The sequence below is a fragment of the Ranitomeya imitator genome, chromosome 4 (genome assembly GCF_032444005.1).
Source record: "Ranitomeya imitator isolate aRanImi1 chromosome 4, aRanImi1.pri, whole genome shotgun sequence".
NCBI classification, from domain to species: Eukaryota; Metazoa; Chordata; class Amphibia; order Anura; family Dendrobatidae; genus Ranitomeya; species Ranitomeya imitator.
In genome coordinates, this window is record NC_091285.1 from 163,598,385 (window position 1) to 163,623,661 (window position 25,277).

The 25,277-nt window shown below is 44.4% G+C and overlaps 1 protein-coding gene across 2 annotated transcripts in view; it reads right to left on the reverse strand.

The window, feature by feature from the left end:
- DPYSL3 (dihydropyrimidinase like 3) overlaps window positions 1-25,277 on the reverse strand; it is a 220,980-nt gene that overhangs the window by 50,207 nt on the left and 145,496 nt on the right. The window contains exon 1 of one of the 2 annotated variants that reach the window (XM_069764079.1): window positions 9,610-10,048. The exons of the other annotated variant lie outside the window; for it this stretch is intronic. Coding sequence (XP_069620180.1) covers window positions 9,610-9,648 — 39 coding nt within the window. The 5' untranslated portion in view covers window positions 9,649-10,048. Of the gene's footprint in view, window positions 1-9,609; window positions 10,049-25,277 lie in introns of those variants that run through there. 2 annotated transcript variants of the gene reach the window in all.

Consider the following 25,277-nt stretch of genomic DNA (forward strand, 5'->3'; position numbering starts at 1 on the left):
ATTTGGTGCAATGCAAAAACATCACAAAGTAGACAAAAGGACGAAAATGCAATAATGATTTGGGCCCTATATGTATATACAACGAGGATATAATAGAAAAACAACTTTTCATAGCAAAATAAAGACCATTACAAAACCAAAAAACGTCCGACCGTGTCCTATTTGACAACATGGCACTGTTGTACAACCTCAACACATCTGTGACAATGTAAGGGCCCTGAGGAACTCACTAACAGGAAAGAAACAATAAAAACTCTAATGTGAAGTAATATATAAAGTATCCCATTTTCTGCAGATAAACCATGCTAAATGTTATCAGCATCTCGGTGTCATCTGAAAGGAAATCTGTCAGCAGGTTTTGGCTACCCCATCTGAGTGCAGCATGATGTAGGACAAGGAACCCTGATTCCAGCCATGTATCCCTTAGATTACTGGGTGCCACGGATGTGAGACAATCAGAGTTCTTAGATGCATCATGAAGCAGAGCTGAGAAAGCTAAGCCCGCTCACACCAGGCTTCCTATGTACATAGTCTATTGACTGTGAGCTGCTTATCACAGGAGGGGGACAGCTTCGGACACCTTGACAGAATGCACATAGTCCGAGCAATAATGTCTTAGTGAGAAAACCTTTACTGTAAGTAAACAGCACTCAGCCTGATAAGTGACACATCCCTGAAAACTGCATTTTAGCCCCTACATCATGCTGTCCTTAGATTACATAGCAAAACCATGTCAACAGATTCCCTTTAAAAACTCCTATATATTTGCGTAAATATTGTTTTTAGGTTTTCAAAGTTAAAATATTGCTAGTATTCCATAACTGGACCTGTTTTTAATGCCATTATCTTACAAATACAAATGTCTGAAAACAAGTATAGTAATAGAATATCAGCCTAAAAAACAAATCATAATAAATCAGTACCAGCATTAGTTACAAATAAAACATGAGGTACAAAATGGTAATCTGGAAGTTTCACAATCCAGCCTTGAAAATGAGCTAGAAAAAGACTGGTTCTTTGGAGAATGGCGAATTTCACCAGTAACTTGTGAGCAGAATAGAGAACACATACATTGGAGCATCTTTATCAAGTTACAAAAAAATAAATCATATATATATTCCACAGATTCCAGAGCCAGGAAGTCAGTGAACATGTGACATGACATCACAGGAAGTCAGTGAACATGTGACATGACATCACAGGAAGTCAGTGAACATGTGACATGACATCACAGGAAGTCAGACAACATGTGACATTACAACACAGGAAGTCAGACAATTCTCAGCCAGAGATGATTTCACCAGCAGAGCAAAAGGATTTTGGAAAGCAAGATATGTACAAAAGAGCTAATTTATAACTTAATTCATATGAAAGGGACTTATAAAAATAGTGACCAACCCCTTTAATTCAGACATCGGAGTATCACGGTCTGAGTATGATTGGGATTATCGGAGCTGCTGGGGGTCTCCCGACGCAAACTCAGCAGCCCCCTATTCGCCTATGAAGATGCTTGAATTCAGAGTAAAGTGGAGCCAAAGCAATCTTGGGATTTGGGGCAAACAATACCCACTTTCAAACATTCTAGTGCTGTTTTTACACATTTGAGAAAATAAAGAGGACCGCCCCTTTGTTCAGTTCAGTAACTGTCCAGTTGCCTTATATCCAGTACAGATCCACCAAATATTATTTTATATAGATTATACTTTCAGCTCCTTTTAAGACTTATAAAATTCCCATTTATAAGAAGTGAGTCACAAAAACTTAATTAATAACTTATGAAAGAAAAGCAGCGTGCTGAGCCCCACCCTACAGTGAGCTCTCAACTACGTCTTTGTGCCACAAACCATGGACTGATGTCTTGAGATCAATGGTCTTGGTGACAAGACACAAACACGTCATCAACTAGGGTACAACTGGCCATTAAATTGCCCCATGTGGTTAATTATATTTAGAAATTATCCCCCCACAAGATGTATATTCATGAATATCAAGTTTGTGGTCTTTTATTACCATAGACTTAATACGTGTAATGCACAAAAGGGGACTTACGAATTCTGTGGGGGATAAAAGACCTGTCTCGCCAGACTACATGATAATGCTACACCACCCAACCCCCCTATTGTAATGAGCCAAGGGCAAGCTGATCATCAGCCCTGCCCCCATCTTATAGAATATAGACTGTTCCCTTCCATTCTCACACAGGTCTATTCTTAAAGACAATACACCTGCCACCGCTGAAGTTACAGACGGGACTGGAAAAACAAGGGGGCAAAAGAAAAGAAAATAATGGCAACCATCTGCTAAATCTATGGAACATTTTCAGGACTAGGAGATGTCCATGTTGGTAATATTAAGGAATCAGAATGGGAGATTAGGACTGTGTTCACACATGGCAGTCTAATTGTGCGTCTCTGACAAGTTCTTCAAAATCACACCAAGAAATTAACCTTTCAAAACAATGCTATAAAACCATGATGTGTGAACACTGATGGCCACCTTGTCACATCACTGGAGATACACCCTTGCAGCAAGTAATTTTTTTCATGACTCTGGTTGTGTTCAATCTCTATAGATCTGGTGTCGGGCATTCTACCAACGTCAAGAACAAATTAATCCAGTCTAAGATTGCGTTTGCAAACAACTACTAACTAGGGAAGGGCGGACTGGTGGAAGTTCGGATTCTGGTACCTGTACAGTACCCGAACTTCCACCAGAACCCGAAACCCCATTGAAAATTATGGATACCCGAACTGTTAAGAAACGGAAAAAATCTCTCTCCTCCGCACCACCACGAACTGATCCCGAACACTGATCCGGACTTCAGCAGAAAGTCAATGTTTGGCATTCAGGCCTGAAGAGGGACTGTCCAGTATGAACTCCATACATTTCTGTTCTTTACACAGGTCAACTGCGGTTATTCTTGGCAGCACATGACCTGATTACACAGGATGAGGTGCTGCTGAGAACAATGATCATTTGTGCAAACCAAAAGATAACTCCACCCGTTGAAATGGCATTTTGCGTGTGTTGTGGCTGTCTAACAGCCGCGAGACATGCAGCCGCAGGGACTCGAACATATTATTCGATAACGCCTTATCTGAGCATGCTCGCTCATCATTACTTAGGACCACTCAGCAAATAATTGTAACCTTTTGAACTATTTTTTAGATGTAAGGGGCAAGGACAGTATAAATACATGAAGATCTTTTCATGCCGACTGTAAAATCTCACAAATGATCACAATGTACGATAACCCTACTACAAAAGGTACAAAGGGGGAAACTTACTAGAAAATACAGTGGGGAAAATAAGTATTTGATACACTGCCGATTTTGCAAGTTTTCCCACCTACAAAGAATTGAGAGGTTTGTAATTTTTAATCATAGGTACACTTCAATTATGGGAGACAGAAGCTGAAAAGAAAATCCAAAAAGTCACATTGTATGATTTTTACATAATTTGCATTTTATTGCATGAAATAATTATTTGATTCAATAGAAAAAGAGCTATTTAATATTTGGTACAAAAACCTTTAAGTTTGCAATTACAGAGGTCAGACATTTCCTGTAGCTCTTGACCAAGTTTGCACACACTGCAGCAGGGATTTTGGCCCACTCCTCCATACAGATCTTCTTCAGATTTTTCAGGTTTTGGGGCTGTCGCTGGGCAACATTCAGTTTCAGTTCCCTCCAAAGATTTTCTATTGCGTTCAGGTCAGGAGACTGGGTAGGCTACTCCAGGACCTTGAAATGCTTCTTATGGAGCCACTCCTTAAGTACCCTGGCTGTGTGTTTTGGGTCATTGTAATGCTGGAAGACCTAGCCACGACCCGCCTTCGATGTAGTGAGGGAAGCAAGTTGTTGGCCAAAATCTCACGATACATGACCCCATCCTTCCTACCTTCAATACGGTGCAGTCGTCTTGTTCCCTTTGGAGAAAAACACCCTCAAAGTATGATGTTTCCCCCACCATACTTCATGGTTGGGAGTGTTTTTGGGGTTCTTGGGGTTGTACTCATACTTCTTCTTCCAAACATGGCAAGTGGGGTTGATACCAAAAAGTTCTATTTTATTCTCATCTGAGCACATGACCTTCTCCCATGCCTCCTCTGGATCATCCAGATGGCCATTGGCGAGCTTCAAACGGGCCTGGACATCTGCTGGCGTGAGCAGTGGGACCTTGCTTGCCCTGCAGGATTTTAATCCATGACGGCGTAGTGTGTTACTAATGGTAATGTTTGAGACTGTGGTCCCAGAGCTCTTCAGGTCATTGACCAGGTCCTCCCATTTAGTCCTGAGCTCATTCCTGACCTTTCTCAGAATCATTGAGACCACAAGGTGAGATCTTGCATGGAGCCCCAGACCGCGGAAGATTTACAGTCATCTTGTATTTCCTTCATTTTCTAATAATTTTGATAACAATTGTTGCCTTCTCACCAAAATGCTTGTCTATTGTCCTATAGCCCATCCCAGCCTTGTGCAGGTCTACAATTTTGTCCTGGTGGCCTTAGACAGCTCTTTGGTCTTGACCATGGTGGAGAACTTGATTGATTGTGTGGACAGGTGTCTTTTATACAGGTAACGAGTTCAAGAAGGTGCAATTAATATAGATAAGGAGTGCAGAGTAGGAGGGCTTCTTAATGAAAAACCAACAGGTCTGTGAGAGCCAGAATTCTTGCTGAGTGATAGGTCATCAAATACTTATTTCATGCAATAAAATTCAAAGTAATTATTTAAAAATCATAAAATGTGATATTCTGGAATCTGGAATTATTTTTTTTAGATTCTGCCTCTCACAGTTGATAATAATTACATCCCTCTCCATTCTTTGTAGGTGGGAAAACATACGAAATATCAAATACTTATTTTCCCCACTGTAAGTGAGATAAGTGCAATTAGCTGGTCCCTTCCAATAAGCATGACCCCGCGAATGGTAAAGAGAAGTGGTAAAACCGGCAAGCTCCAGTGTTCTCTACAGAAAACGAGTGAGATTAATCCCCCCAGATCGTTTCACCAGAAGATCTGCATATGGTGTACGATATGTAATATTTGCTGGAGATACATTAGATAAACGCACAGACAAGTAACAGGTGGCCGAGCGCTGTCTCGCCGTGCATCTTCTAGGGTGTGGTCCTTATTACCAGCCAGATTCCCTCAGCAGCGAGGCTTCGTTAGTGAAATTAACGGAATAGTCAGCTCTCCCTGGAGTCCAGCCTAAGGGACCGGGCGGGGTATTGTTCTATGCCAACAAGTGATGCGTTTTATAGTGAAATGTGAATGAAGAACCTGAATGTGTCCATAGATGCACAAAGACCAGCAGGAGGCTGGATTCACACACAGCGATAGGGCGTTACATCCAGCCAATACTATTATATAGAGATGTCAATTAAATTGCACAGTGAAGTATAAAAGACGCTACACACTAACAGGGAATGCTCTACTATGGAAGGTTTATACGGCTGGCGCAGATTTCAGCTACTGGGTACCCAAGTTTACAGGCGTACTGTATTGTAAATTTATCACGGTGGGATAAATCAGCACTCCTTCTGCCAGGTATCACCCACCCAACGACGGAGTTTCTATTACAATGGATGGAAGACTTTTATATGCTGCTATCAATCAGTAGCTGGGAATGCAGGTCCATGGACTCTTATGCCCCTCTATTGGCTCCCCTAAAAATGGCGCTTTTAGTAAATACTTTGCTTGCTTTTTCCACATAACAATTCTGAATATATTTTTTTTAATGACTTTGCTTTGTGCCATTCCTCCTAGACATTTCTGAATAAATTGACAGCAGGGTGTCACCTGCTGGGGTGTGGCCCACTCCACACACCGTGTCACTGACCGTTCAGTGTTGCCAGGACCAGACTGAGCCATGACAAGGAGTGATACCACACAGAGTAATGGGAAAAGATGCTCCGGGACTGCTACCTCAAAGGGACTGATTATTGTCAGAAATGGTGATAGGTTAATGCTTAAAGGGGTTGTCCACTACTCGGAGAAACGCCTCTTAATCCTTATGTTTACCCCCAGTAAAATAATAAGTTATACTGATCTCCGATGTCGGCAATGGCTCTCCTGGGGCTAGCATTACATTGTTATGCTTAGGTATCTATGGTGACGACCACTAACAGCTAACTGTCACTATACGAATGGTCGTAACCATGGATATCTAAGCTATCGCAATGCCCTGCACATGGGGTAAGCGATATAGCGAATCAGGAGATCTTCATTACATTTCTAATTGGAGGTATTTGCTAACATTATTATTACACCTACTACATATTGGGAAAGGATCTTGGAGATGGGAATACCTCTTAAGGCTACATTTAGACTTAAGGTACCTTCACACTAAACAACGCTGCAGCGATCCAGACCAACGATGCCGGTAACCAGGGTAAACATCGGGTTACTAAGCGCAGGGCCGCGCTTAGTAACCCGATGTTTACCCTGGTTACCATCCTAAAATTAAAAAAAACAAACGCTTCATACTTACCTTCCGCTGTCTGTCCCCGGCGCTGTGCTTCTCTGTACTGGCTGTGAGCACAGCGGCCGGAAAGCAGAGCGGTGACGTCACCCTCTGTGGTCCGGGGCCTCCCACCTTCATTCCATGACGTCCTCTTCTTGTCTTCCTGCCGCGGCTCTGGCGCAGGCGTACTTTATCTGCCCTGTTGAAGGCAGAGCAAAGTACTGCAGGCGCCAGAAAAGGTCCGAGAGGCCCAGCGCCTGCGCACTGCAGTACTTTGCCCTCAACAGGGCAGACAAAGTACACCTGCGCCGAAGCCGCGACAGGAAGCAAAGAAGAAGACGTCATCGTATGAAGATGGGAGGTGCTGGATCCGGACTGCGACGCCCATCGGACTGGATCGCATCGGGTCCGCCCCTGGGTGAGTATAATCTAATCTTATCTTTCAGGTTACATCGGGGGCTTATCTACAGCATTACAGAATGCTGTAGATAAGCCCCTGATGGCGGTGGCGGCAGTTTATATACGAAATATGAGGTGACAAATTCCCTTTAAATAACACTATAACTTTCTGGCTCTGTACACTATGTACTTCCGATGGGTGCAGAACCGGCTAACAGCTGATTGGTGTGGGTGCCCGGTGTGGGTGCCTGGCGTCACACCTCCTCCAAACAGGTCAATAAAATCTTACCAAATGGTCACTAATACACCCTATATTTCCGAAGCCCCCTGATCAACTTCATTTTTCGACACGACCTGCAGCAGCATACTTGCAATTGCTGCATGTGGGGGAGAGATACAGTGGCAGTATTCATCGCCCCCATGTTGTACAATTGGGGTACATTTCATTATAAAATTAGTGTCTTGGATCCCAATTTCATCAGTGTTTGGTTAGTATCCCCATCGGGGACAGTGATGACAATGTGTGCAAAACTGTAAAGCGCTGCGGAATATGTTAGCGCTATATAAAAATAAAGATTATTATTATTATTATTATTATTAGTATGTCCTTCTCCTATTCTTACAAAGCCAACCAGACGATGAGATCGGTGCTGTCAGTGATTGTAGACTTGAATGGGTCATTTTTATCTGTGATTCGGATCATGTCTCCGGGTTTTTTGCAGACACACAGAGAACGCGGACATGTGAACAGCTCCTTAGGTAATAATGGGTACGTGTTTGTGAAAAAGGGACATCTCAATGAGGCCTGAATACTGCATTCTTTTTACATTGGGGTTTTCTTTGTGCCAAAAACCTGTTGAGTTTTACTGTCTAAACAAAGTGGATGTGAATTCATGAAAATGATGCTTCTAAAACGCGCATTTGTGGGTGTTTTTTTCTCCATAGACTTCCATTTCTTGAAATCCCATCCACTATGCTGCAACATCTGGACGCTGCGGGTAGCACAAGTACGCAGCCTCCATCCCTCAGGGTTTACTGATCATGGGCACATACCCTTACTCTGTGTGAACACTGCCGAGGACAATCTGGATTCCCTATATATGTACTCTATTACAAATATTAAAAACCAGACACGTGCTCCATGGTTGCCGCGCCTCCGAATTCCCCTCCCAGCAAATGGAGGGCAAAGGCTCCATACTCCAAATCTGGCTCATCCAGACACTACATGGCTGTTGCCTAGCAACACTGACATTTGCAGGGATGACACGTTCATGCATTAAACCCCTCTAAATAAGAAGACGTTGTTTCTCCCCACATCTGACTCTAAGGCTGTGCCAGGAATGCCACCTGTGTGCCAAGCATCTCTGGAATGATGCAAAATCCGCAAGGTATTCCCAAAGCTGCAGGGTATGAATGCCACCCTAATTTTCTAAGGGTGATGTTGTACACAAAGACCCTACGCTTATTGCCGTGAGCCCCCACCCCTCATACTGCTATTGTTGTAGGAGGGAGCGTCCATTTCTAGGACAAGATGGATGCTGCTGAGGTTCTCCTGAGCACCCCCCCCCCATTGTACTGATTCTGCACTCTGCAAGAATGCAATGGCTTGTCAAATGACTGCAGAGACCGAGATGTCTTCTGGATGACTGCACCTGCCTGCTCTGTGGACCTACACATGCCCAGCGAGCCAGCCAGGCGGAGTGCCACCAGTCACATCTCTTCAGTAGGGCATTCCATAGAAATCCTTTGTCGTTACTGCACCTTCAGGTCACGGATTCATCTTCTGCATGGCCACCAGAGGGTTAATACAAACATTGCATCCTTGTCACAAAACATAATCAAGAATGTCACCCGGACACAGCGATAACCAGTGCCAGCTCATCACCCTTTTGTCTGGCTGGTAAAGATGGAGTAGCAGCTACCTATCCCACTCCCAGTGCATCCCCCACCCATCACCCCACCAAAGGTCTAATTAAATTCAGCACAGACAAAGCCCAGCTGCACATCGCCCATCTGACAATGAGGGGCAGGCCTGCCGCTGATCAGGAGGAGGCCAATGACTGGCTGCAGAGCATGGCATCGCACCTGCGACAAATGGCCAAAGAAACCTGGACACCTAGGTCACCTATATACGCCGTGGACGCCCAACCCTAGGTCACCCATATACGCCGTGGACGCCCAACCCTAGGTCACCCATATACACCGTGGACGCCCAACCCTAGGTCACCCATATACGCCGTGGACGCCCAACCCTAGGTCACCCATATACACCGTGGACGCCCAACCCTAGGTCACCCATATACGCCGTGGACGCCCAACCCTAGGTCACCCATACATGATCCCATTCTTTGCAGGGTTCTGTTCTCATCCTGCTTAGATGTAAAGATATTATAGGATGGGAATCAGGAATAAATCAGGTTCCAGCTGTATATGGGGGCTGCTGATCACACCATAGATATCGGCATGAGGTCCATTCCCATGGACATATGGGTGGTGCAGCAAGGACCCCTCTCCAGGATGTCACCTACTATACTATGTATTGTCTCTGACCTGCACCCTGATAGAGATGGGTCCACCTGCCAGGGTGCCAGATTAGAGGCTGATCCTAATACCCTGAGGTCACCTTCTTAGCCTAATCCTGGGCAGGCCACGGGGGCCATCCCTGCCACCAGACCCCCAGCCCTTGGTGTAGCCCTCCACAGTGCCATGACAGCTACAGAGACAAGGGATGCGTGCACTCACTGTTATCCTAGGAATGTTCTTCTTGCCTTGGTAGGACATGATGCTCTCCTCTGCAGCCTGCTCCCTTTGTGTCTGTCTTACAGCAGATCAGGTGAGGGGAGCTTGTCCTATTTTTCCTTAGCTGCCTTAGACAATAGTAAATCCCTTTTTGCAGTGCCAGCTGGGACTCTGAGAAGAGAGAGCGAGCAGATCCGGGCTCCTCCCTCGCTAGTGCTTGCTAGGCACTGGCCTCACCCACTTCTGGGCTCTGCACCTGCACTGCGCCTGGACGGGCAGCAGGGGGCGCTGGATGCACTGCAGATCTCAGCACCGCATCACCAAACTACAACCGATCCCTAATGTCAGGGTGCAGTGATCACAAGCGATCGTCACCTGGCCGGATCACAGTCAGGAGGGACCATCATCCTACATCCTGCCCAGCTGTCATCAGAAAGCACACACTGCTAGGATAGGGCATGTGCACACGTGGCGTCCACTGGTGACAAGCACTGCAAACATGCTGACAGTACATGTAAAACGCATGTTCTCCCCATGTCTGCGGGGTCTCCTACCACAGCTCTGATAGGGAATAGAGATTATGCCCCCAAACTGAGGGTGCATGAGGTGTGATGTGAAACACAGCAGAAGAAATGGGAACATGGCATTAAAATGGGTGAAAACTAGGGATGAGCGAGCACTAAAATGCTCATTGCTGGAAAGAGCGATTCCTAAGACTCGCATGCTCATGTCTAGTAAGGACGAGTATAATGGGAGTCAATGAGAAAGCCGAGCTTTTTTACGGCAGACCCTACAAAAATAGGAAAATGTTCAAATGGATGGAAAAATCCTGAATGGAAGGAGTATAGAATGGGTAAGACCCAAGTACTTGCTGAACTTTAGGGTATGTGCGCACACATTGCGGATTTGGCTCTGTGGATCTGCAACAGGTTTCCATGCGTTGTACAGTACCGTGTAAACCAACTCTGCTGTGCCCATGCCGCGGAATATTCCGCGCAGAAACGCTGCGGTTTATTTTCCGCAGCATGTCAATTTTTTGTGCGGATTCCGCAGCAGTTTACACCTGCTCCATAATAGGAATCCGCAGGTGTAAAAACGCAGGTGAAATCCGCACAAAATTCGCAGTGGATCTGCAGGTAAAACGCAAGTGAAATCCACACAAAATCCGCAGGTAAAACGCAGGTCATTTTACCTGCAAATTCTGCGGAAAAATCCGCAATGGAATCCACATCGTGTGCACATAGGGTATGTGCACACATTGCGGATTTGGCTGTGGATTCACAGCAGTTTTCCACGCGGTGTTCAGTACCATGTAAACCTATGGAAAACCAAATCCGCAGTGCACATGCTGCGTAAAATTCTGCGCAGAAACACAGCGGTTTATTTACCGCAGCATGTCAATTCTTTGTGCGGATTCCACAACATTTTACACCTGCTCCAAAATAGGAATCCGCAGGTTTAAAACCGCAGGAGGAATCCGCACAAAAACTGTACAAAATCCGTGCGGAAAAATCTGCAATGAAATCTGCAATGTGTGCACATACCCTAATAGGACCTATATCTGTCCCACTCCCCAACCCAGGGGAGTGGGGAGTAATAGTGTATGTATACACAAACCAGACTAATAAGGAAGGCGTACAGGGATAAATCAAAATCCCAAACAAATCTGCACTCACAGACAACAGAGAGGAACACAGGGGAGAAAGGAAAACCAAATAGGAGAGGATGAGGATTTTGCACACAGCCAAAACACCAAGAATCACAGATCTATACACTACAAACGCCTCTACCAACAACCGACACCTCCACTCCACACCAGGCAGTTTAAGACTAACACTGGCAATCCAGATTGCCAGAGGCGAGTATATATAGGAGAGGGGAGTACCCAACACTGAGCAGCTGAGACTATCCAAGCAGGAAAGCTTCAGAGACTCAAATATGAACGGTTTAACCCCTGCATTGCTAATAGAAACTTGCACCCTTTAAGATGAAGGAGAAGTGCTTCTAACCAGTGCATCAGACGATGCCGTAAACCCGTAACAACGCCAACATTGTGATGGGTTCGGCCGATAATCTAATGTGTATGGGCGTGTCGGCCGACTGATGGTTGGAAAAGATGTTCAGCACATGTGTCCGATTTTGGACAACCCATTGCATTATTTTACCGGAGATACGCTGCCAGTTGACACCACTTTTCTTCTAAAGAACACAAGAACGCGCATGCGAACAAGCGCTCTGGTGTATGGGGGAGTAAGATGGCTGTCAAGTCAAATGGGCGATCCTGTGCAAGGACAAGTCAGCTAAGATGGCTGTTGACCTGAATGGGCACTGTGTATAGGAGAGTTTGCTAAGATGGTTGTATGCCGAACTATCGGCCAAAGCTGTATAATGTGGCCAACTTAAGATTCTCCTGATTTATTAAGAGTGTAATAAATCAGATGCATGGCATAGTTTATTCCACTTTCTGGCATATATTTGTCTTCATCAGGGGGTGGCATCATAAGGATCAAATGGGGTATTGAAATAGGAAGAGACTAATTGCGCCGAAACGCGCTTTGTGGAGGATGCCATTCAGGAGCCAGGGTCTCACTATCTCACAGTAAGGCCGGACTCAAACTAGCGAGTTTTACGGACGTATGAGCGCATTAAATACGTCCGTAAAACACGCATTACACACGGCCCAATTATTCTCTATGCCCCAGCTCCTATCTGCCGTATTTTACTGATCCGTATTATACGGCTTTCTACGGCCGCATGCTGCGTTTGTTACCGTATTGCGCAAAAAAAATCGCCAATGCAAGTCTATGGGGGCTCGAAAAATACGGATTACACACGGACCAGCAGTGTGACTTGCGAAAAATACGCAGCGGTGTTAGCGAGAAAAGCCGGCAATTCAGTGCAGTGTACAGTAAAATCACACTGACAGCTTACAATAGAATAGGTGGAATAAATGTGTACACATAAAATAGGTGTATATATATATATATATATATATATATCATTGAAACACATATATGTATATACAGTGGGGCAAAAAAGTATTTAGTCAGTCAGCAATAGTGCAAGTTCCACCACTTAAAAAGATGAGAGGCGTCTGTAATTTACATCATAGGTAGACCTCAACTATGGGAGACAAACTGAGAAAAAAAAATCCAGAAAATCACATTGTCTGTTTTTTTAACATTTTATTTGCATATTATGGTGGAAAATAAGTATTTGGTCAGAAACAAAATTTCATCTCAATACTTTGTAATATATCCTTTGTTGGCAATGACAGAGGTCAAACGTTTTCTGTAAGTCTTCACAAGGTTGCCACACACTGTTGTTGGTATGTCGGCCCATTCCTCCATGCAGATCTCCTCTCTAGAGCAGTGATGTTTTTGGCTTTTCGCTTGGCAACACGGACTTTCAACTCCCTCCAAAGGTTTTCTATAGGGTTGAGATCTGGAGACTGGCTAGGCCACTCCAGGACCTTGAAATGCTTCTTACGAAGCCACTCCTTCGTTGCCCTGGCAGTGTGCTTTGGATCATTGTCATGTTGAAAGACCCAGCCACGTTTCATCTTCAATGCCCTTGCTGATGGAAGGAGGTTTGCACTCAAAATCTCACGATACATGGCCCCATTCATTCTTTCATGTACCCGGATCAGTCGTCCTGGCCCCTTTGCAGAGAAACAGCCCCAAAGCATGATGTTTCCACCACCATGCTTTACAGTAGGTATGATGTTTGATGGATGCAACTCAGTATTCTTTTTCCTCCAAACACGACAAGTTGTGTTTCTACCAAACAGTTCCAGTTTGGTTTCATCAGACCATAGGACATTCTCCCAAAACTCCTCTGGATCATCCAAATGCTCTCTAGCAAACTTCAGACGGGCCCGGACATGTACTGGCTTAAGCAGTGGGACACGTCTGGCACTGCAGGATCTGAGTCCATGGTGGCGTAGTGTGTTACTTATGGTAGGCCTTGTTACATTGGTCCCAGCTCTCTGCAGTTCATTCACTAGGTCCCCCCGCGTGGTTCTGGGATTTTTGCTCACCGTTCTTGTGATCATTCTGACCCCACGGGGTGGGATTTTGCGTGGAGCCCCAGATCGAGGGAGATTATCAGTGGTCTTGTATGTCTTCCATTTTCTAATTATTGCTCCCACTGTTGATTTCTTCACTCCAAGCTGGTTGGCTATTGCAGATTCAGTCTTCCCAGCCTGGTGCAGGGCTACAATTTTGTTTCTGGTGTCCTTTGACAGCTCTTTGGTCTTCACCATAGTGGAGTTTGGAGTCAGACTGTTTGAGGGTGTGCACAGGTGTCTTTTTATACTGATAACAAGTTTAAACAGGTGCCATTACTACAGGTAATGAGTGGAGGAAAGAGGAGACTCTTAAAGAAGAAGATACAGGTCTGTGAGAGCCAGAAATCTTGATTGTTTGTTTCTGACCAAATACTTATTTTCCACCATAATATGCAAATAAATTGTTAAAAAAAACAGACAATGTGATTTTCTGGATTTTTTTTTCTCAGTTTGTCTCCCATAGTTGAGGTCTACCTATGATGTAAATTACAGACGCCTCTCATCTTTTTAAGTGGTGGAACTTGCACTATTGCTGACTGACTAAATACTTTTTTGCCCCACTGTATATTAATATTTCATACAGCGCGAGATAGCTTAAAAGCCAGTAATTCAATTACCGTCTTTTCATTTCTCCTTCCTAAACCCGACATGATTTGAGACATGGTTTACATACAGTAAACCATGTCATATCCCCATTTTTTTGCATATTCCACACTACTAATGTTTGTAGTGTGTATGTGCAAAATTTGGCCGTTCTATTAAATTAAAGGGTTAAATGGCGGAAAAAATTGGCATGGGCTCCCGCGCAATTTTCTCCGCCAGAATAGTAAAGCCAGTGACTGAGGGCAGATATTAATAGCCTGGAGAGGGTCCATGGTTATTGGCCCCCCTGGCTAAAAACATCTGCCCCCAGCCACCCCAGAAAAGGCACATCTGTAAGATGCGCCTATTCTGGCACTTGGCCACTCTCTTCCCATTCCCGTGTAGCGGTGGGATATGGGGTAATGAAGGGTTAATGTTACCTTGCTATTGTAAGGTGACATTAAGCCAGATTAATAATGCAGTCAATTATGACACCTATCCATTATTAATCCAATTGTATGAAAGAGTTAAAAAAAACACACACACATTTTTAAAAAGTATTTTAATGAAATAAACACACCGTTTGTTGTAATATTTTATTGTACGCTCAATCCACTGGCTGAAGACCCTCGCTCTGTGACAAAGAAAAAATAATAAACCAACAATATACATACCTTCCGTAGATCTGTAACGTCCCACGTTGTAAAACCATCTGAAGGGGTTAATTTTTTTTACAGCCAGGAGCTCTGCTATAATGCAGCTATGCTTCTGGCTGTAAAACCCAAGCGAATGAATGGAAACTAGGTCAATGACCTGTAGTTACCTTCATTCGCGGTGAGGCGCCCTCTACTGGATGTCCTTCGAGCATGGGAAAAAATCAGAAAAGTTCCCAGGCTCGAGTTCATATGAGGACAACCAGCAGTGGGCGCCTCACCGCGAATGAAGGTAACTATAGGTCATTGACCTAGTTTCCATTCATTCGCTGGGGTTTTACAGCCAGGAGCATAGCTCCATTAGGCTGGAGTCACACTCAGCGTAAGACAATACGGTCCGTATATTACGGCCGTAATACGCTGAAAAGTCCCGAAAATAGTGGTCCGTAGCTCCTCCGTAGGCAGGGTGTGTCAGCGTATTTTGCGCATGGCATCCTCCGTATGTAATCCGTATGGCATCCGTACTGCGTGTTTTTCTCGCAGGCTTGCAAAACCGGCATACGGCTATACAAGGGATGGGAGCCCTTTCTAGGAAAGTTCCCACGATCTATGAACATCCAGCAGAGGGCGCCTCACCGCAAATGAAGCTAAATATAGCTCATTGATCTATATTTAGACTCATTCCCCGGGGTTTTGCAGCGAGGAGTAGCATTGCATTAGCAAAGCTCCTTGCTGCAAAAGGTTTTAACCCCTTCAGAAAGATTTACATCGTTGGACGTTACAGATCTGCGGAGGGTAAGTATATTGTTGGTTTATTATGTTTTTTCTTTCACAGAACGAGGGTCTTCAGTGACTGGATTGGGCGTAGAATAAAATACTCCAACAACCATTGTTTTTATTTCATTAAAATAATTTTAAATAATGTGTTTGTTTTATTTAACCCTTTACTACAATTGGATTAATAATGGATAGGTGTCATAATTGACGCCTCTCCATTATTAATTAGGCTTAATGTCACCTTACAATAGCAAGGTGGCATTAACCTTTCATTACCCCATATCCCACCGCTACACGGGAATGGGAAGAGAGTGGCCAAGTGCCAGAATAGGCGCATCTTCCAGATGTGCCTTTTCTGGGGTGGCTGGGGGCAGATGTTTTTAGCCAGGGGGGGGCCAATAACCATGGACCCTCTCCAGGCTATTAATATCTGCCCTCAGTCACTGGCTTTACTACTCTGGCGGAGAAAATTGCGCGGGAGCCCACGCCAATTTTTTCCGCCATTTAACCCTTTATTTTAAGAGCTAGAACGGCCAAATTTTGCAGATACACTCTACTGACATTAGTAGTGTGGAATCTGCAAAAAAAATGGAGAGAAGACATGGTTTACTGTATGTAAACCATGTCTCAAATCATGTCGGGTTTTAGGAAGGAGAAAGAAAAAGCCGGTAATTGAATTACCGGCTTTCAAGCTGTATAGCGCTGGAAAAAATATTAATATATATACATATATGTGTCTCACTGACATATATATATATATATATATACCTATTCTATGTGTACACATTTATTCTACCTATTCTACTGTAAGCTGTCAGTGTGATTTTACTGTACACCGCACTGAATTACCGGCTTTTCTCTCTAACAGCGCTGCGTATTTCTCGCAAGTCACACTGCTTGTCCGTGTGTAATCCGTATTTTTCACGCTTCCATAGACTTTCATTGGCGTATTTCTTGCGCAGTACGGTGACAAACGCAGCATGCTGCGATTTTGTACGGCCGTAGAAAGCCGTATAATACTGATCAGTAAAATACGGCAGATAGGAGCAGGGGCATAGAGAATAATTGTGACGTATTTTTTGCGAGTTTTACGGACGTAGTTTCTGCGCTCTTACGTCCGTAAAACTCGCAAGTGTGAAGCCGGCCTGAATCCTTACTCGTTCTTCATTCATACCTCACGGTATTACTATATATATTTTTTCTGGCACTTGCTTGATAATGATTTTTTTTGTAAAGTTGCATCTTTTCACTTTAGCACATATACATTTTGTGTTTTGGATTTAGTATTGTTATCACATATTGATTATTCTCGTTAATACTTGTGGATTCCGCTTTATTTTAGTGGCACCAAAAATAGAGATTTTTGCATATACTATCCGCCGTGATTTATATTATGGTTTTGAGTATAAATTTATACTTAATACTAGATGGTGGCCCGATTCTAACGCATCGGGTATTCTAGAATATGTATGTATGTATATAGCAGCCACATAGTATATAGCACAGCCCGCGTAACACAGACAGCCACGTAGTATATAACACAGCCACGTAGTATATAGCACAGCCACATAATATATAGCACAGCCACGTAGTATATAGCACAGCCACGTAGTATATAGCAGCCTCGTAGTATATAACACAGCCACGTAGTATATAACAGCCACGTAGTATATAACACAGCCATGTAGTATATAGGAGCCATGTAGTATATAGCACAGCCACGTAGTATATAATACAGCCCACGCAGAATATAGCACAGCCCACGCAGAATATAGCACAGCCCACGTAACACAGACAGCCACATAGTATATAGCATAGCCACGTAGAATATAGCAGCCACTTAGTATATAGCAGCCACTTAGCATAGAACACTGCCCATGTACTATATAGCACAGCCACGTAGTATATAACACAGCCCACGTAATATATAGCACAGCCCACGTAGTATATAACACAGCCCATGTAGTATATAACACAGGCACATAGTATATAACACAGCCCACATAGTATATAACACTGCCCACATAGGATATAATACTGCCCACGTAATTTTAGTGCACAGCCCACGTAGTATATAACACTGCCCACGTAATATATAGCACAGCCCACGCAGTATATAACACTGCCCACTTAGTATATAACACTGCCCACGTAATATATAGCACAGCCCACGTAGTATATAACACTGCCCACGTAGTATATAACACTGCCCATGTAGTATATAACACTGCCCACGTAGTATATAACAGCCCATGCAGTATATAACACTGCCCATGTAGTATATAACACTGCCCATGTAATATATAGCACAGCCCACGTAGTATATAACACTGCCCACGTAGTATATAACACAGCCCACGGAGTATATAATACTGCCCACGCAGTATATAACACAGCCCACGTAATATATAGCACAGCCCACGCAGTATATAACACTGCCCACATAGTATATAACACTGCCCACGTAATATATAGCACAGCCCACATAGTATATAACACTGCCCACATAGTATATAACACAGCTCACGTAATATATAGCACAGCCCATGCAGTATATAACACTGCCCACATAGTATGTAGCAGCCACGCAGTATATAACACAGCCCAAGTACTATGTAGCAGTGTGGGCACCATATCCCCGTTAAAAAAAATAAAATAAAATAAAAAATAGTTATACACTCACCCTCCGGCGGCCCACGGATCCAGGCGAGGCGTTCAGCGATGATCCTTGCGACGTTCCGGTCCCAAGAATGCTTTGCGGTCTCGCGAGATGATGACATAGCGGTCTCGCGAGAGCGCTACGTCATCATCTCGCAAGACTGCATTGCATGGCCCGGAGCGTCGCGAGGAGGAGGAATGGCCCCGGAAGGTGAGCATATCACGATTTTTTATTTTTTTTATTATTTTTAACATTAGATCTTTTTACTATTGATGCTGCATAGACAGCATCAATAGTAAAAAGTTTGTCACATAGGGTTAATAGCAGCGTTAACAGACTGTGTTACACCACGTTATGCCGCGGTGTAACGCAGTCGGTTTAACGGACTGCTACAACGCTATGTGAGCGGTGGGCGCTAACTGGGGGGGAGTATGGAGCGGGCACTGACGGCAGGGGAGTAGGGAGCGGCCATTTCGGGGCCGGACTGTGCCTGTCGCTGATTGGTCGCGGCCTCAGCGACTTGGGATTTCCGTGACAGACAGACAGAAAGACAGACAGAAAAACAGTCAGAAAGATGGAAGTGACCCTTAGACAATTATATAGTAGATTCTCCTGGATACACATCCTTTTGCATTTTATTTGATATTTGGCTTTTTTATATGATCCTGTACATGTTCCCGTTACTGTACTATTTATTGTAATTATATATTGATATAATAACGTTATTTTATAGTGGACTATATGGTCGGCTTGTGGTGCTCTTTTTAGGTTTTTGGTTCACTACTGTGAATTGTGCAGCCCACAGAGGCGTGCCCTGTACACAGCAGTGACAGTTCTATTACAATAGATAGGGTCCACATCAGTCTGTTATGTCCTATGACCATGGGGTGCCGTATTATGACACTGGTGGTGTCTGTTCTGAGTTCTGTTTTTGGGCTCCCTCTGGTGGTTACTGATGGTACTGGGTGACTTGTCTTTCCTGGGTTTCTGGATTCCACCTGTTCCATCAGCATATGGGAGTTTCCTATATAACCTGGCTTTGCTGGCATTTCCTCGCCGGTTAGCAATGTATCCAGTGTGTCTTGTTACCTCTGCTCCCTGCTCCTAGAACCTTCTGGACAAGCTAAGTTTGGATTTTCCTGTTTTGTGTTTTGCTTAATTTGGTTTTTAGTCCAGCCTGCAGATATGTGATTCTCTGCTGCTGGTTGCTCTAGTGGGCTGAAATTGCTTTTCATGTACCATGAGTTGGCACATGAGTTCAAGTAATTTCAGGATGGTTTTTTGAAGGGTTTTTCGCTGACCGCGCAGTTCACTTTTGTATCCTCTGCTGTCTAGCTTTAGCGGGCCTCATTTTGCTGAAACTGTTTTCATACTACGTATGTGCTTTCCTCTCATTTCACCGTCATTATATGTGGGGGGCTGCTATTTGCTGTGGGGTATTTCTCTGGAGGCAAGAGAGGTCTGTGTTTCTTCTGATAGGGGAAGTTAGATCTTCGGCTGGAGCGAGACGTCTAGGATCATCGTAGGCACGTTCCCCGGCTACTTTTATTTGTGTGTTAGGTTCAGGGTCGCGGTCAGCTCAGGTTCCATCGCCCTAGAGCTTGTTTGTATCTGTGCTTGTCCTTTTTGTGATCCCCTGCCATTGGGATCATGACAGTATAACCGGCCCACAAAGTGTTAATTGTATTGGCTGAAGTAGGAGGATAAGTAGTCTGAGGAAGTTTTTTTTTTTTTTTTTTTTTTTCCTCTTTCCCTCGGAGTTTGCTGCCTAGCCTTATTGCAGCCTGGCTACTTCCTCCTCCTCTTAATCTTTGAATGGCTCTGATCCCAGCTGTTTATCATGGACGTCCAGAGTTTGGCTTCCAGCCTGAATAATCTTGCCACTAAGGTTCAAAATATACAGGATTTTGTTGTACATGCTCCTATGTCTGAACCTAGAATTCCTGTCCCAGAGTTTTTTTCTGGAGATAGATCTCGTTTTCTGAATTTTAGGAACAATTGCAAGTTGTTTCTTTCTTTGAAATCTCGCTCCTCTGGAGACCCTGCTCAGCAAGTCAAGATAATTATATCTTTCCTGCGGGGTGACCCTCAGGATTGGGCATTTGCATTGGCACCAGGGGACCCTGCGTTGCTTAATGCAGATGCGTTTTTTCTGGCATTGGGTTTGCTCTATGAGGAACCTAACCAAGAGATTCAGGCTGAAAAAGCTTTGTTGGCCCTCTCTCAGGGGCAAGATGAAGCAGAAATTTATTGTCAAAAATTTCGGAAGTGGTCGGTACTTACTCAGTGGAATGAGTGCGCTCTGGCTGCAAAGTTTAGAGATGGCCTTTCTGAGGCCATTAAAGATGTTATGGTGGGGTTCCCTGCGCCTGCTGGTCTGAATGAGTCTATGACTATGGCTGTTCAGATTGATCGGCGTTTACGGGAGCGCAAACCTGTGCATCATTTGGCGGTGTCGTCTGAACCGTCACCTGAGATAATGCAATGTGATAGAATTCAGTCCAGAAGTGAACGGCAAAAGTATAGGCGGAAAAAAGGGTTGTGCTTTTATTGTGGTGATTCAGCTCATGTTATATCAGCATGCTCTAAACGCACAAAAAAGGTTGATAAGTCTGTTGCCATTAGTACTTTACAGTCTAAGTTCATTCTGTCTGTGACTCTGATTTGTTCATTATCATCCATTTCCGTCGATGCCTATGTGGATTCAGGCGCTGCCCTGAGTCTTATGGATTGGTCATTTGCCAATCGCTGTGGGTTTAGTCTGGAGCCTCTGGAAGTCCCTATTCCTTTGAAGGGAATTGACTCTACACCTTTGGCTATGAATAAACCTCAGTACTGGACACAAGTGACCATGCTTATGACTCCCGTTCATCAGGAGGTGATTCGCTTCCTGGTACTGTATAATTTGCATGATGTTCTAGTACTTGGTCTGCCATGGTTACAAACTCATAATCCAGTCCTTGACTGGAAATCAGTGTCTGTGTTAAGCTGGGGTTGTCAGGGGGTTCATGATGATGCACCTCCGATTTCTATCGCTTCATCTACTCCTTCTGAGATTCCTGTGTTTTTGTCTGACTATCGGGATGTTTTTGAGGAGCCTAAGCTCAGTTCGCTTCCTCCTCACAGGGATTGCGACTGTGCTATAAATTTAATTCCGGGCAGTAAATTTCCTAAAGGTCGTTTGTTCAATCTGTCAGTGCCAGAGCATACTGCTATGCGGGATTATGTTAAGGAGTCCTTGGAAAAGGGACATATCCGTCCATCTTTGTCCCCTTTGGGAGCAGGTTTTTTTTTCGTGGCCAAGAAAGATGGTTCCTTGAGGCCTTGTATAGATTATCGTCTTTTGAATAAGATTACCGTAAAATATCAGTATCCTTTGCCATTGTTGACTGATTTGTTTGCTCGCATTAAGGGGGCTAAATGGTTCACTAAGATTGATCTTCGGGGTGCGTATAATCTTATACGAATAAAGCAAGGTGATGAGTGGAAAACCGCATTTAATACGCCTGAGGGCCATTTTGAGTATTTGGTAATGCCTTTTGGACTTTCTAATGCTCCTTCAGTCTTCCAGTCCTTTATGCACGATATTTTCCGTGAATATCTGGATAAATTTATGATTGTGTATTTGGATGATATTTTGTTTTTTTCTGATGACTGGGAGTCTCATGTTCAGCAGGTCAGGAAGGTGTTTCAGGTCCTGCGGGCCAATTCCTTGTTTGTAAAGGGCTCAAAGTGTCTCTTTGGAGTCCAGAAGATTTCTTTCTTGGGGTATATTTTTTCCCCTTCTACTATTGAGATGGATCCCGTCAAGGTTCAGGCTATTTGTGACTGGACGCAGCCTACGTCTCTTAAGAGTCTACAGAAGTTCTTGGGCTTTGCTAATTTCTATCGTCGTTTTATAACTAATTTTTCTAGTGTTGTTAAGCCTTTGACGGATTTGACTAAGAAGGGTGCTGATGTTGCTAATTGGTCTCCTGCGGCTGTGGAGGCCTTTCAGGAACTTAAGCGCCGGTTTTCTTCTGCTCCTGTGTTGCGTCAGCCAGATGTTTCGCTCCCTTTTCAGGTTGAGGTTGATGCTTCCGAGATTGGAGCGGGGGCGGTTTTGTCACAGAGAAGCTCCGATGGCTCAGTGATGAAGCCATGCGCGTTTTTTTCTAGAAAGTTTTCGCCGGCTGAGCGGAATTATGATGTTGGTAATCGGGAACTTTTGGCCATGAAGTGGGCATTTGAGGAGTGGCGTCATTGGCTAGAGGGTGCTAGACATCGTGTGGTGGTCTTGACTGATCACAAAAATTTGATTTACCTTGAGTCTGCCAGGCGTCTGAATCCTAGACAGGCTCGTTGGTCACTGTTTTTCTCTCGTTTCAATTTTGTGGTTTCATACCTGCCAGGTTCAAAGAATGTGAAGGCGGATGCTCTTTCTAGGAGTTTTGTGCCTGACTCCCTTGGAAATTCTGAGCCCTCTGGTATCCTTAGGGATGGGGTGATTTTGTCTGCTGTCTCCCCAGACTTGCGACGTGCTTTGCAGGAGTTTCAGGTGGCTAAACCTGATCGTTGTCCGCCTGAGAGACTGTTTGTTCCGGATAATTGGACCAGTAGAGTCATCTCCGAGGTCCATTCTTCTGCGTTGGCAAGTCATCCTGGAATATTTGGTACTAGAGACTTGGTGGCCAGGTCTTTTTGGTGGCCTTCCTTGTCGAGGGATGTGCGTTCTTTTGTGCAGTCTTGTGAGGTTTGTGCTCGAGCTAAGCCTTGCTGTTCTCGGGCCAGTGGATTGTTGTCACCTTTGCCTATCCCGAAGAGGCCTTGGACGCACATTTCCATGGACTTTATTTCGGATCTCCCTGTCTCTCAAAAAATGTCCGTCATCTGGGTTGTGTGTGATCGCTTTTCTAAAATGGTTCATCTGGTACCCTTGCCTAAGTTGCCTTCCTCCTCTGAGTTGGTCCCTCTGTTTTTTCAGAATGTGGTTCGTTTGCATGGGATTCCTGAGAACATCGTTTCTGACAGGGGATCCCAGTTTGTGTCTAGATTTTGGCGGACTTTCTGTGCTAAGATGGGCATTGATTTGTCCTTTTCGTCTGCATTCCATCCTCAGACGAATGGCCAGACTGAACGAACTAATCAGACCTTGGAAACTTATTTAAGGTGTTTTGTTTCTGCTGATCAGGATGACTGGGTTACCTTTTTGCCGCTGGCCGAGTTTGCGCTTAATAATCGGGCTAGTTCTGCTACCTTGGTTTCTCCTTTCTTTTGTAATTCGGGGTTTCATCCTCGTTTTTCCTCTGGTCAGGTGGAACCTTCTGATTGTCCTGGAGTGGACATGGTGGTGGATAGGTTGCATCGGATTTGGAGTCATGTGGTGGACAATTTGAAGTTGTCCCAGGAGAAGGCTCAGCAGTTTGCTAATCGCCGTCGCCGCGTGGGTCCTCGACTTCTTGTTGGTGACTTGGTGTGGTTGTCTTCTCGTTTTGTTCCTATGAAGGTCTCTTCTCCTAAGTTCAAGCCTTGGTTCATCGGTCCCTATAGGATCTTGGAAATTCTTAACCCTGTGTCGTTTCGTTTGGATCTCCCGGCATCGTTTGCTATTCATAATGTGTTTCATCGGTCGTTGTTGCGGAAGTATGAGGTACCTGTTGTTCCTTCTCTTGAGCCTCCTGCTCCAGTGCTGGTGGAGGGAGAATTGGAGTATGTTGTGGAGAAGATCTTGGATTCTCGTGTTTCCAGACGGAAACTCCAGTATTTGGTCAAGTGGAAGGGTTATGGTCAGGAGGATAATTCTTGGGTGGTTGCCTTGGATGTTCATGCTGATGATTTGGTTCGCGCTTTTCATAGGGCTCATCCTGGTCGCCCTGGTGGTTCTCGTGGGGGTTCGGTGACCCCTCCTCAAGGGGGGGGTACTGTTGTGAGTTCTGTTTTTGGGCTCCCTCTGGTGGTTACTGATGGTACTGGGTGACTTGTCTTTCCTGGGTTTCTGGATTCCACCTGTTCCATCAGCATATGGGAGTTTCCTATTTAACCTGGCTTTGCTGGCATTTCCTCGCCGGTTAGCAATGTATCCAGTGTGTCTTGTTACCTCTGCTCCCTGCTCCTAGAACCTTCTGGACAAGCTAAGTTTGGATTTTCCTGTTTTGTGTTTTGCTTAATTTGGTTTTTAGTCCAGCCTGCAGATATGTGATTCTCTGCTGCTGGTTGCTCTAGTGGGCTGAAATTGCTTTTCATGTACCATGAGTTGGCACATGAGTTCAAGTAATTTCAGGATGGTTTTTTGAAGGGTTTTTCGCTGACCGCGCAGTTCACTTTTGTATCCTCTGCTATCTAGCTTTAGCGGGCCTCATTTTGCTGAAACTGTTTTCATACTACGTATGTGCTTTCCTCTCATTTCACCGTCATTATATGTGGGGGGCTGCTATTTGCTGTGGGGTATTTCTCTGGAGGCAAGAGAGGTCTGTGTTTCTTCTGATAGGGGAAGTTAGATCTTCGGCTGGAGCGAGACGTCTAGGATCATCGTAGGCACGTTCCCCGGCTACTTTTATTTGTGTGTTAGGTTCAGGGTCGCGGTCAGCTCAGGTTCCATCGCCCTAGAGCTTGTTTGTATCTGTGCTTGTCCTTTTTGTGATCCCCTGCCATTGGGATCATGACAGGTGTCCTGCTGCTACTGTGAAAACAAGATGTCAGCCCCCAGTGCCTTCTTTAAACTCCTATAACACACAAAATATGTTTCAAATGCAATCAAAACTTGGTTAGAACAGCATGTTATGCTACATTACATTGATTTATTAATGATCTACAAACGCGGTATCTTCCCTTTCAAAAGTCAGAAAATATGGCAATGTGGTATACAAGTGGCAAATGCCATCATTTGCTACCTTTTTTTAATTCCATTTTTTTAAATAAATACATTAATAAATATTCCCCTGAGTTTTCATCA